Genomic DNA, 12,705 nt, shown 5'->3' with positions numbered 1-12,705 from the left:
CTTGATTTAACACCATAAAATGTGAACCTGTTAAAATCCCTATAAATGATTTTTGTAGTAAACAGACTTGATTTAAAGCACCAAAATATAAATTCCTAAAGGTAATAAACTGAATGATTCAATCAAGGTTAATAACCTAAAGAAAATATTTTTTTAGAATGTATTAAATCTATACAACTTTTTTTTTTTGCTTAAAATGTGCTTGAGCACCACCAAATGTTAAAGTCACAGTTTAAGAAGAAATCCCCCCCCTTTTTTTTTACCTCAGCCTTAAAATGGTTGAGATGAGCAAATAGTAAACAACGCAAGGCTTGTTCTTTAACAGCACCTTAAAGAAACACTGTGTAACACTGCACCAAGAGGAGGCATTCGATACAAAAACCTATGCCCAATGGTTGTACGGCCCTGCAACTCGGGTGAGGGCATACGAAGATACTGTTATCACGTTGTCCTTTGTTACAGTCAGTGCTCTGCGTGATGGGATTTGGTTGAACTCGTTGTCTTCATAAAAAATATCTCTGTTTTCATTCATTTGCTTTGTTTTCCTGCTGCTGGAGTTGAGTTCAGTGTTCTCGGTTCCTAATCTTTCTGCTTCTTTTTCCTTTTCTTTCGCCCTCTCGGCCATCTTTGCTTCCCACATGGCTAAACCATGTTTTGGCTCATTTAAATTTTTGTGTTGGTAGAAAACTAAAGAAATTCTGGTGGGGTGATTGCGGTTGGGTTTTTTAATGGGTGTGGTAGCGTGGAGTTCACGTCGGGCACATTCAATTAAGATAGAGCCATGAGAAGGTGCCACAGCCACCCCGCCAATGTCGCCATCCAAAAAATTGTGCTCGCTGTCTGACCACAGTTCCTCAGCTTTTTCTTCCGACTCGGTTGGTTGTCCCAGTGCACTGTTTTGCTTTTCCTCAACACAGTCAAAATCACACATCTGCTCTCCATGGGAGCTGCCCTTTTCCATCGGGCATCCATGGGAACAGTCAGCTTCATTTCCAACAGCATCCTTTGCTGGAGAGCTTTGTGGTACTGACAAATCACCGGTCATCTGTGAAGAAGGAGGGTTGTCTAACTGCAGCTGACAATTCTGTTTGTCTGGCTGATGTTCAAGTATAGTGGGCAGGGAGTCTCTGTGGGCTGGGGGGCCTGGAGCAGTGACCTCTGGAAGGATGGGTGGCGCACCATTCATCTTATCATTCAGCAAAATTCCAGTATAATCTTTGACCGACACATCAAAGTTCTTACAATTAACGTAAGGTGTCACGTGAGGTTGCTTACTACTGCACTCAAAATACCCGTAGGGAACTGAGAAATCTTGTTGAATGTTAGTCACTGCTGTTATGCCAGGCTTATGTTCTAAAGATGAGTAAGGATGTAAACCATCCACCTTAAAAGGGGAGGAAGCTGTATACTGTTTTAATAAAGAACAATTTTTAGTAGTGTTTGAAGCATTTTTGATGGCATAGAGGTGATCAGAAGGCTCCGTTTTTATCCCAGGTTTTAAAGCATCTGTTTTGTTCCCTAAAAAAAATGCACACCACAGGATAAGTACTTTTCCTCACTTAGTTAATAACATACACCTTTTACAATATTTTCATACTGGCTTTCTAATATGTAAGATACACGTGATGACTAGAATTTTTCAAAATTGTTATTCTCAGCTTTTTTAGAGTGTATGACTATGCGTACATACATAATAACCTTGCTGAAGTAATGTCATAATCTTTTCTAGTCAGACTTCTGGTATCTGGAAAGATATTTAACAGGGAGAAGAATAAAATAAACAGGTAGAATAAAAGAACCACTCAGATCTGTTCAGATTCACACAGCCCAATCCACACGCTTCCCAGCAGCTGGCTGCTGGCCTTCAGAACTGCCCAGGCTAGCAGGAACCACTGGGCAATTGTTTTTACACCAATGATGAAATTTAGTCTGTCTGAAATGAAGCCTGTAAAACAATTACAATTCTTGGCTGCCTTGACCTTGTATTAGGATCGAAGAAAAAAGTGTTTATAGATCTTGTCCATAGCAGCAAAAATTTCACTTAATTACAACGATATGTACATTATCAAGTAACTACACAGAAAATTTATTTTAAAAAAAGCAACTGGCAACATACTCCAGGTAAATCCATCCTCACAAAGCTGCATCATGTGATTCAGCTGTCTTCCATCTAATTGCCACACATTATTTCAGAACTTTGTAGAGACATACTTGTTCAATTTATGTCTGCTCCCTAATCAATCTCTAGCCCTGGCACCCCACAGTTGTGCTTGTTTGTGGAACAGTCTCCTCATTCTTATTATGGGCTCAATCCAGAGTCCACTGGAGGAATGGGAAAGAATTCCACCGACATTCATGGGCTTCACATGAAATTGCTTAACATGTATTTTGCTGGCAAACTTAGCAGCCCACAGAACGCTCTCATAAAAGACTGTCAGTGTTCCTTCTTTATTCCATAAATATACAGAATGTTAATTGCTTTACCGAATATAGAAGAACTATTCTGTCTTTTAATAATTTATATAGTGATGGATTAAAAAACATTCTTTCAATAGGAATACAAAAAAGGCAAAGTGGGATAAATTATGGACACAATCATTAGTATGCAAACGCTGAGATCATGGGACATAAGGAAACCGTATCAACTCTTTAGAAAACTTTTCTTATTAAATAAAACTCAAAGCCTTTCCCTCTAGACCATGGCCAAAACCATGACTGATGGTGTATGCCATGGTTATCTCATCCCATCTGATTACATGTTCTCTGTTTTAAATGTTTGAAAACCAAAACCAGTATTCTGAAGTCTTCGTCCTCACAGGCAAATCACGTGCAAACACCAGTTATCAACATCTTTTCCTTACAGTTAAGTGTAGCTGAGTATTCTTTCGTTCTTGCATTAGGATGAAATATAACAGTAGTATCTGACTTGCTCCAGGTACTTCTGGCAGTACTTTATTTGCTGCTTGCCTAAAAAGGGTATTTGGTACTTTTATCCTTCCCTTGGTAAATCTTTCTATCTTTTTAACCTATTTTTCAAACCTTTGTCTTGGTTTATGTTTAAATGGTACGATCAGAATTGAATGCCACTATTAACATGAAAGGATTCTCATTTGAGTAATAGTTTCCTCTAATTTACCATCAGGAGTAACTACTTCCTAGGCTAGTTTCAGCTCCTTTGGCTCACACAACCTTGGATTTTGTATTCATATTCAGCTTAACAATGTCAGCTGGACTAAAATTTTCCATTCCTCAGGACTAGAGCAATACCTGCCACTGGCAAAATGGAAAGAACAATCAATGACTCATCCCCTGTAACCACAAAAAATGTGTGTCCAAGTACAATACTGCAATATTCTAAATCCATAATTGACAGGCCTGTGCATTTCCCTGCGGGTTAGTGGCAGGGCAGCAGTGCTGTGCTAGGGTCTGCACAGTGACACCCAGCCATCCCCCTGTACAGCTGGAACACACAAAGGATGACGTGCATAAATGCTTCAAGTTATTTACCTCATGCAGAGCACAAAACCTTGCCCTTTGCAAGCCTGACCCTCCCCTGCCACTGCTGCCCACCTTAGTGAAGCCTCTTTGAAATGGCTCCTGTGGCCAACCACAGCAGTGTGTGCCAGCACCAGATCTGGGGATTCCAGCACTGACATCTGTTCTGAGGGACTCTGCTATCAAAGTTTCTATGACAAAACCTGCACTTTTATGACAGAAACTAAGTATTTTTATTTACGTTCTTATTTTTCCATCTCTGCACAACTTTCTCACTCATGAAGGTATTTCTTCCTCTGTGACTTATTTTCATCAGCAGCCCTTTTAAATTACTTTACCAAAATACTTCCAAGTCCAAACAAGTTATGTAAGCTGGCTTGTTTACACAGTTACTTTATTATTTTTGCCTGTTCAAGAAATGAAGTTCTGTGTTACAAAGCATATGGCAGAACTCTGGATATGGTGCCATGTGTTAAAAGGAGTGGTTTGCAGATATCAAAGCCATGTTGCTTCATCACTACAATAACATCTACAGGTAGGCTGTTTATAACTATTTCAGCGTTTCAAAACAACTTTCCTGTGAGATCATGCAGTATCAGAATTCCTTCCCAAACCAGAGCCCTCTGATGCTTCCGAGACTTCCAGTCCACCCCAAGCAGGATGGAAGTTATTAATCATTGCTTCAGTGTTATTGTTGGATGTTGTCCTCAGCCTGAAGGAGTGCTTTTCTATTTGTTTCAAAGCCTGGACTGTGTCTCCCAAATTTGCATGTAGATTAACTGCATGTCTGTCCAGTGTTCTGGAGCTGTCAGTGACACTGCTCCTGGTGTTGTTACTCCACCTCACTACATGCCACACATACTGGTTGCTCTAACTAAGCCAAAGACAAAGGCAAGTGCAAATTAGGAAAATACATCAAATTGATTTAATTCCTCCCACCCTCTGAAATGCAGGTGTTCTTCTAAATACATTTAACTGTTAATTCCTCCCCTTACATCTACCCCATCTGGATGCAAAATTGTAGCAGATAAAAGGCAGACGAGCTATGTTTTAATTCCTTTCATTTATTTCTTCCCCTCTAGTCACAGAACCTAAGTCCACGGCTTCCTCCACCTCTTCCCTCTTTTATACTACTCATTACTATGAAGTCTTACAGAATAGTTCTGTACTCTGAGGTACTGGCCCAAAACCTGACCCCAGCTACAGACACATAACGTACCCCCACACAGCTCAGGCAAGTCAGGATTCTGAATTGCACAAACATGCTCCGTGGCAGAAGACTCCGCCATTGTCATGTTGTAACAGAACAGGGCGCACCTTCTACTTCCCTGCTGACACATTCCCTTGCCAATAGTATTCCAAGGAACAATTTGAGAAGCAGTGTCATCTTGGATAAAAGCTCTTTCTTTGCAGCAGTATCCAAGCCAGAGATAAGGAACTAACATTGACTTAGTCTGAGAAAGCCACTGTCTTTCACAGGAAGGGAAGAGCACAGCTCTTGTACTTTCAAATGACAGCGATTCATGTTTGTTATGTAGATAAACATTACTACAACGATATTTCAAGATGATCCTACTGCCATTATTTATTGGAATAAGGGAGCTTGGAAGTATTTTAGTGATGTTAACACACCACCACAAACTTACTTTGGGGCAATAGCCTGTTGTTTTTTTTTCCAGTGCCTAGAGAGAACATTGGCTACAATGACTTGCTCATTAGCCCCTAAAACGCAAAATGCAGAAGTATTTTACAGAACTGAATATCAAGGAGCTTTTCCATCCCTCTGATGGGTAAGAGGCTACACAGTATCAGAAGAGACTGGCAGAATTTAATAAGCACCACTCACCTAAACAATGCAAAGTGTTGCTGAGATTTTCTGGGGCTTCAGTTTTCAGCTTTACTGGCGTTGAGTATTTTTTATCTATTAAGGGCTGCTTTTCACTCGAGGTCCTTCTTGTGTCTGGCTTCTTCTTCTTTGTGGCTCTGAGAGGCTCCGCTAACATTCGTACTTCTCTGGGAAAAGCTGTGAGCACCTGTATGGCTCCGGCTTTGATCTTAGCTTCAAGTCCCTCTTCAGTGCCAAATTCATCTGTTTGTGAAATTTTGTAGAGAGGTAACACATGGAGCTGTTCATCACTTGGAATCACCCCCACTCTCCGGTTGTCTTCCTTCGTTAACGTGCAGACCTGGCGAGAACAAACATTTACAAACACGTCAAATACAAAGTTCTTTAAATATTGAAGGCAGTCATCCTAGACTTCATTGTTCTCTCACATTTGGTGGCCTCAGTGCAATGGGTCTTTCAAACAGAAACATCTGACAAATATTTTGTTTGATTTATGATGATGATGCAGAAAAATCATGGGGTAGGTGAAGAATAAGACCCAAGGCACCTGTCCTGGACAGAAAAATGAAGCTTTGGCTCAACTGACACTATGCACAAATATATGCCAGCCTTGGTAAATTACCTGAGCTGTAAATATACTGTAAATTCCTAAGCATTCAGATTTTTTAAAAAGCATATTTGATGTTCATTTCATTCATTTCAAAGTACCAAAAAAAAATATTTCTGGACAGAACCAGAGGTTTCTATGACATGGAAGTGGTTTTCTGTTTTGTTTTAGCTAGAAAATGACAAACTCCCAAACATTCATATTGTTTTTAGTAAACCTCAGCTCTAACTCTCTCCCTCTATATTCATGCACACTTTCTTAAGTTAACACCCTTCCCCAACTCCAGCTGCCTGCTGTAATGAAGCCACAAGACCCAGTAAATGTTGGGTTTCTCTTAGGCTACTGAACTACTTTTTCTTATTAAATTGTGTTGTGAGATACTGGAGCAGAGAGGAGGATGCTGGTTAGATCTAGTTTGATAAGGACAAAGCAGAAATGTGGAGAAATAGGTTCAAACTTATTGTATCAGTTTTCTTACTATTAATTTTTCCAAATCACTGCTGAACATTTGCAGTACTGCTCATTTTCAGCCCTTCTAGATCTCTGGCCACTATTAATATTAACCCTTCACCTCAAAAGAAGCTCTAAAGACAGCAATGTGCTTGCTACTTCCATTCCATGCCTTCCAAGGGAGGACAGCAGCTCACACGTAGGAGCAGATGTAGGAATCATCACACCATTTACAGTGTTACTGTGTTCACAAGAGACTGCTGCACTCCACAACAACACACTAAGTTACTAGAAAGCCATGCAGCCAAGTCATGGCTTAGTTAAGCTGCTACTTCACAGGGAGTGACTAACTACACACAGACAGGAATCCAAGTGCCATCCAAGGATGAGATGATACTCCCTAAGTGGAAACATTATCATTCCATCATTGTGTAGGCTGAATGTGATGCCTATGATAAAAAGTTAATTCAGTTTTTCAGGAACTTCTCACCATGCCTAACAATCCAGGGGAGAATAACTATTATTATTTAGGGAAAAAAAAACCCACCAAACAGAAATGTGTATTTTATAGCACAGCTTTCACACAAAGGCATCACACAATTAATTCCAGAACAATAAAATCACAGAATCACAAGCTAAAAATCCTAAATCAATAAGGTGGTGGTTAGGGCTTTATAAATAGCTATATGCAAAGCTTGACAGTTGCAGAGCAGCAAAAAGAGGGAACTTAAGGGGCACAGACAAAGGAGAGGAGCTTTTCAGGTGGCATTTTGAGAGGATCAAGAGAAGGGTTCTTAAGGAGGCAAAGTGAAGGGCAGTTAGAAGCTGAGGAGTAGCGCTTACTGCGGTGCTTGCTCCATGCGCACTTACCTCTTCTGGGCAGCCTTGGGACTACGAGGAAGATTTAGAAAAAACAACAAGTTGTTCCATGAGCAGCAAATGATTCCTGGTTCCCTATGGATTTTCCAGCCCCCGTGCTCCCACATGCCCAACCCACCCCAGCACCATTCTCCCTGCTCCCACCAAACCAGCCAACAGAAGCCAGGAGTGGCTGGAGCTCCGTTCCTGCAGCTACTGGGCCAGCAGGATCTCACAAGATATCCTGGGTTGTGGCTGTGAAGACCCTGCTGCCTTCCTCAGCAGAGAAGCTAACCTGCATCCCTCTCCCCACTCAACAGGAAAATGTCACAACTTGGAACAAGAGCTCAACATCTCCAACAACTGTTCAGTTTCTGTAAAGTTCAGAGGAACCTGCTTGAAATTTGCCAACAGATTCCAGGTTATTAGGAAGGGTGAGAGAGGACAGGACACACAGAGAGCACAATTACACATAACTCATGTTCTTAGAAAGTCCAGCACACCCTCCCTTTCTGAATGAAAACCAGAGGCAGTAAATTAGCACGGAGGGGCCTAGATCCCATGTGTTCTCATCAGAAACTACCCGATTCTCACTTGTCTGTTAAAATATTCTGTCCAACCTGTATGTGTCTGGACCCATGCACTAGTCTGAAAAGTGTTCAAATCTTGAGGATTCAATCCACAATCTGCTTTTTTTAAAAACAGAGACCCTCAACCAATTCTAAATTTTCCAGTTCTGAATTTTTATCCACTTCACCAGATACTCTCATGGAAAACTGTTCTTGTGTGTTTACAATATTTACTCTTTTCCATAAAAATATTTACTCTTAACAATGAATTAATCATCTTTCATCTGACTTACAACTAGGCAAAGATAGATTAGCTCTACACTTTCACAATGCTTGGCCCAGGAGAGAGCACACAAGCAGAGACTAAAATCAAAGCTCATATTGGTTTGAAACAAAACTTACTTTAAGCAAAAATTTGCCACTACCACAAAGCCAACACCCTCTTTAGAACAAGAAGGCTAAAGAACTGTTTTGATGACCAAAGAATAAGGGCTGTACTATATTGACAGAACTGTGCTGGAAGTACAGTTGACTCCAACACATGCAATATATTAAAAACTGAGCTAAAATATATAACATTCAGAAATTAATGTATGTTAAAAATCATGTTAAAACTCTGTGAACCAGTATACCTACAGCCTAAATACCATGACAGCAAATGTAATATATGTTAAATCTCAAGGTCAGCATCTCCCCCCATCATATATTTTAATATAAAGAGGGCACAATGGCAGGTGGGTAACTGTAAAGTTCATGTTACATGGAAACCAGCTATAAATCAAGGCCCTAGAGATAAGCTAGTGATTGAAGGCTGAAGCAGCGTAAGCCACCAAATGAGAAACGTCCATCTCAGAAGCCAGGCTAATACTCAAGTCTGTGCAAAATATTTCTTTAAGAAAATGAAAAAGAGAAGCACGGCTGAGAAGTTAAACCCAACATTTGCCATTGGTACTGACACTGTGCTGCAGTCTGACCAAAATTAAACCCGAACATGAGAAAATCATGGGCTCGTTAAAACTCACTTACACATGGAGGCTGCATATCCTGCAACTCTAAATAACTTTTTCCAGAACATGCAGCTAAATCATCCAGGATGCTCAAAAGCCAAAGAAAATGTTGGCCAAATGGTTTGTTTATGTTTCCAGTGTGCTTGGTGATCAAAACCACTACCTATTCTGGGTTTAGTGATGTTATGGTAAACCTTGTGTAGTCGTAAAGATTTTTACTTTGTTTTAAAAAACTGAAAATGCACCCATGAGCTCAGTGGATTTCCCTCCACAGATTTCTAAAGAAACATCTGTAGCTGCACAGCTCCCAGTGCATTATTTTGGGGCTCTTTGATCTGCCTTTGTCCTCTTGAACTTCACATGTAGAAATGATGTAGCCTTTTCCACTGAGTCATAAGACAGATGTTTTAAATTCAAGTTTCAGCAGTCAAACAGCCTTTCTGAACCTGACAGATGGAATTAGGTTTCCTGGGCTGCTCTTCCCTGTGCAGATGGGGAGCAGTGGGCACCACGTGGGACTTGGAGGTACCATCCTTTCTCACCATTACAATCATGAACAACATCAATTTTCCTTCAGAGCTGAGACCAACTTGTGACATTTCCTTGGCCTGAGCAAGCATGCCTAAGTCAGAGCAGGGAACCCCAAGCACATTTTCCTTTTGACCACTACACCTTCCCTGTACCATGTGCTGCAACGTGACCACAGCACACAAACCACTGGCTGGGAGCTCACACATCAGCAGAGCAAGCTTCTCATCTTTCTCCATTTTCCCAGTATAAAGAACAGAAACAAAACCCCTTCCTTTACAGCCCTCTGGGGTTTATTTTTTCTCCTATTTGACATAATCTGAAGGACCCATTTAAGCATCTAGCATTTCTGTACCTCTTAAAGCAAGCTGTGGGCATGGTCTAGAACATAGCCCAACTATTCAGAGAGACAGTGTCATTTATGGCACAGGCCTGGACCTGTACAGAATGACTCGATGAGCTATAACTACAGAGTAACAGTCATTGAAAGAGCAGAGGATTATGGGGTGGTTTTTTTTAAACAAATCAGGAACAGTTTGTTGATGGATTGCTGGTTGACACTACTTAGTTCTGCTGCCAATAATAAATTTTATATTGTAGCTGCCCTTGAAACACAGATTTATCTTCCCTTCTTCCACAGTGCCTGCTACAGACTCTGTGGCACCAACAGTTACACATAATTGCAGCTGGTCTCTCTCCTTCCCCAAGCCCAGCAGAAAGGGCAACATGCCCCATAGGATCAGAAACACCCACATACCCACTAGAGCACTAGCCAAGGCTTAACTAACTATTTTGTTCCAGTCCCTGTAAAAGCCCATATGTCAGTGATTTAAATGGATCCACACAGGTATGAAGGATGTGATCCTGTGCAGTTAACCCAAAAAAAAGCCCAAAATAACTTATATTTCACAAACTCCATTAATAGCTATAAAGTGTTTGTGTGTTGTGTTGCTTATTTGCAGTCTGGCTTTGCATCCACAAGAACCCTGCACCCTAGCATTGCAGTTCTAACTGCATCAGTGGCCCTCAGGAGGATGTCAGAAGATGACAAAAGGGTCTGAGTAAAAACAGACAGTGTATTTATTGACTTAGAGGTTGTTTAAAAACTCGATTCATAGACAGAAATTAATTTTGCTTCTTTCATAAAAACTTGGTAGTTGACACCTCTGTAGAACTGCCAAGTGTTTTCATTCTACTAAAGAGCAAAAAGGGAATATTCATTTTTATTTTTTGCTTTTCTACCAAAAAGCAACTCTGCTCCGTTCAGGGTGTGGTTCTGCTAGCTAGGAGACATGGTCAGCAAATCAAATCCCCCATAGTAATCCCCAGTTCCTGTAAGATGTACTGTTCTATCTTGTATCTACAGATGACATTTCCAAGACCATTTTCTCACACTGTTAACAAAACTGGCAGCCTCTTATATTTTCAGTCACACACTAATAATGAAGCTGATCATCAAAAATGCAAACCCAGAAAAACACATGAATGAATGTGAATGAATGAAGTTCTGGCAGAGACAGAGCAAGGAAATTGTTATTGGCAGCTCATTAGATAATATATTCGTAAACTCCAGGCATATAATTAAACTTATCTGAATTTGTGCCTTTGCCTAGTTTAAATCATTTAAATAGATTCTGGTTTTCCTTTACTGTGGTGTCCTGTGCAGCATTCCTTTCATAGTTGTGGTAAAAGTGATTCACCAACAACTGAAAGGAGAAAATGAAAAGGTGTCACTTACGCCCTGAGAGGTGACAGAGCTGGCAGCATCCACAAGTACCATTTTATACAGTGTTTAACCTTTTAGAGGAACTTCAGATTTTATAAATTAAGATTTTTGTGTCAGAATAAGGAGAAAGGGAAGACATCTTAGCAACACTAACAAGGTACAAGATGACAAGCACACTTTTGTACAGGCTTTAAATTGTATGATGTGAGTATCATTGGAAAAAAATCTCAAACAGAAGACATGAGAAAAATAATAAATAAAATGATAGGTATTTGATGTTTGTAAGGCAGTGCAAATTGTTCTCATTCTATTAATAGCCACATTATCAGAAAACAATCATATATACAAAAGCTGTCACCTCAGAGGTGACACACTTTGACACAGCATTTTACAAAGCATGTCATGGGTAAGATGTAAATGACTCCTACATCATTATTACCAGGGATCTGTAAGAAATGAGTGTATTTTAAACAAGACAAGCAGCCCAAGCAGCTTCTGGAATTAGATCAGAATGCCAGAGGTAGCCAGATACTAGAATCACATGTAGTCACTTCTGTGTGTTCTTACCACTAGTTTTCATGTTATTACCAGATTTGGTTCTAAGCCAAATTAACAACCCTAATTTTGATCATCATCCAACTGACCTAGACTGAAGAAAGCCCAGCATGTCCTGTCACCCTCTTTGCACAACTACAACATGTTTAGCTTTAGGCTTCCAACATGTAGCACCATAATACACACCTGGAGAGAGGAACAGCCAGCAAACTGTGTCCTAGGAATCACACCTGTGGCTTCTAGCCACAAAGGCTGTAGAGACAGACCCTTCTGTGACTCCAAACTCTAAGGCACCTTCCAAATGTCCCAAGGCAAGTATATTAACTGAGTGTTAGCACTTGCAACTATTTCCTATTTACATTTAGCCCTTTGCTACAAATATATTAAAATAAAGATATATAAAATCTAAATAAAGAGAATCAGGTATGCAGTAAGAGTGGGCTATCTGATGAAAAATCAGATTCCAAGGCATAGTTTTCAATACTAATGGTGACTTGATAGTATTCTGCAAGACTTACAAATTGGTAGAACTTGAAAGACAGACAACAATCAGTTCTGGCCTACAAAACATCCTTATGCATGTCATCATTTTCCATGCTGCTTCGGTTTGGAATTATTAGCAAACACACCATGTACAATCCATAGAAAGAAAGTGTCACCACCAGCAAGCTTAGTCTGAAGCTGAAATGACATTGGATGATCACAGATAGCTACAGCCATAGAACTATTCCACAATACATTCTTAAAAGAAGGCTACTTGTCCCTCCAGCCACAACTTAATACTTTTTTGGGATCCAATATGGCAGCATGAGCTCAGTTTCCATTTAATTTTGTCTTTAAGTTAGGATACAATGTTACACTTGAAGTATTATTTTCAGAATACCTAAATTAAATTTAATTTAGATGTATGCAGTTTGTCATGAAAGGGAAGTATCTTTTTCAAATTTGGGATCCTTTTTGAGGTGACTGCACTTACACATGACCTCACTTGTGGCATCTCACTAATATTCTGCCAAGTCCACTTCCAGCTTGTTCGCACCAAATATCTGCATATAACTGGTACT

The 12,705-nt window shown here is 40.1% G+C and overlaps 1 protein-coding gene across 1 annotated transcript in view; it reads right to left on the bottom strand.

The window, feature by feature from the left end:
* Nucleotides 1–382: 382 nt before the first annotated feature.
* Nucleotides 383–12,705, bottom strand: part of TET1 (tet methylcytosine dioxygenase 1) — a 57,586-nt gene continuing 45,263 nt past the window's right edge. Inside the window, exons 11-12 of the mRNA XM_009994883.1 lie at nucleotides 5,342–5,681; nucleotides 383–1,518 (exon numbers count right to left, since the gene is read on the bottom strand). Of these exons, the coding sequence (XP_009993185.1) occupies nucleotides 383–1,518; nucleotides 5,342–5,681 (1,476 nt within the window). The remainder of the gene's footprint in view (nucleotides 1,519–5,341; nucleotides 5,682–12,705) is intronic.

Source organism: Chaetura pelagica, unplaced genomic scaffold (genome assembly GCF_000747805.2).
Source record: "Chaetura pelagica isolate M959 unplaced genomic scaffold, ChaPel_1.0 scaffold112, whole genome shotgun sequence".
NCBI classification, from domain to species: Eukaryota; Metazoa; Chordata; class Aves; order Apodiformes; family Apodidae; genus Chaetura; species Chaetura pelagica.
Note: the sequence above shows the minus strand (reverse complement) of the source record. Positions and strands in the feature narration are given on the sequence as shown.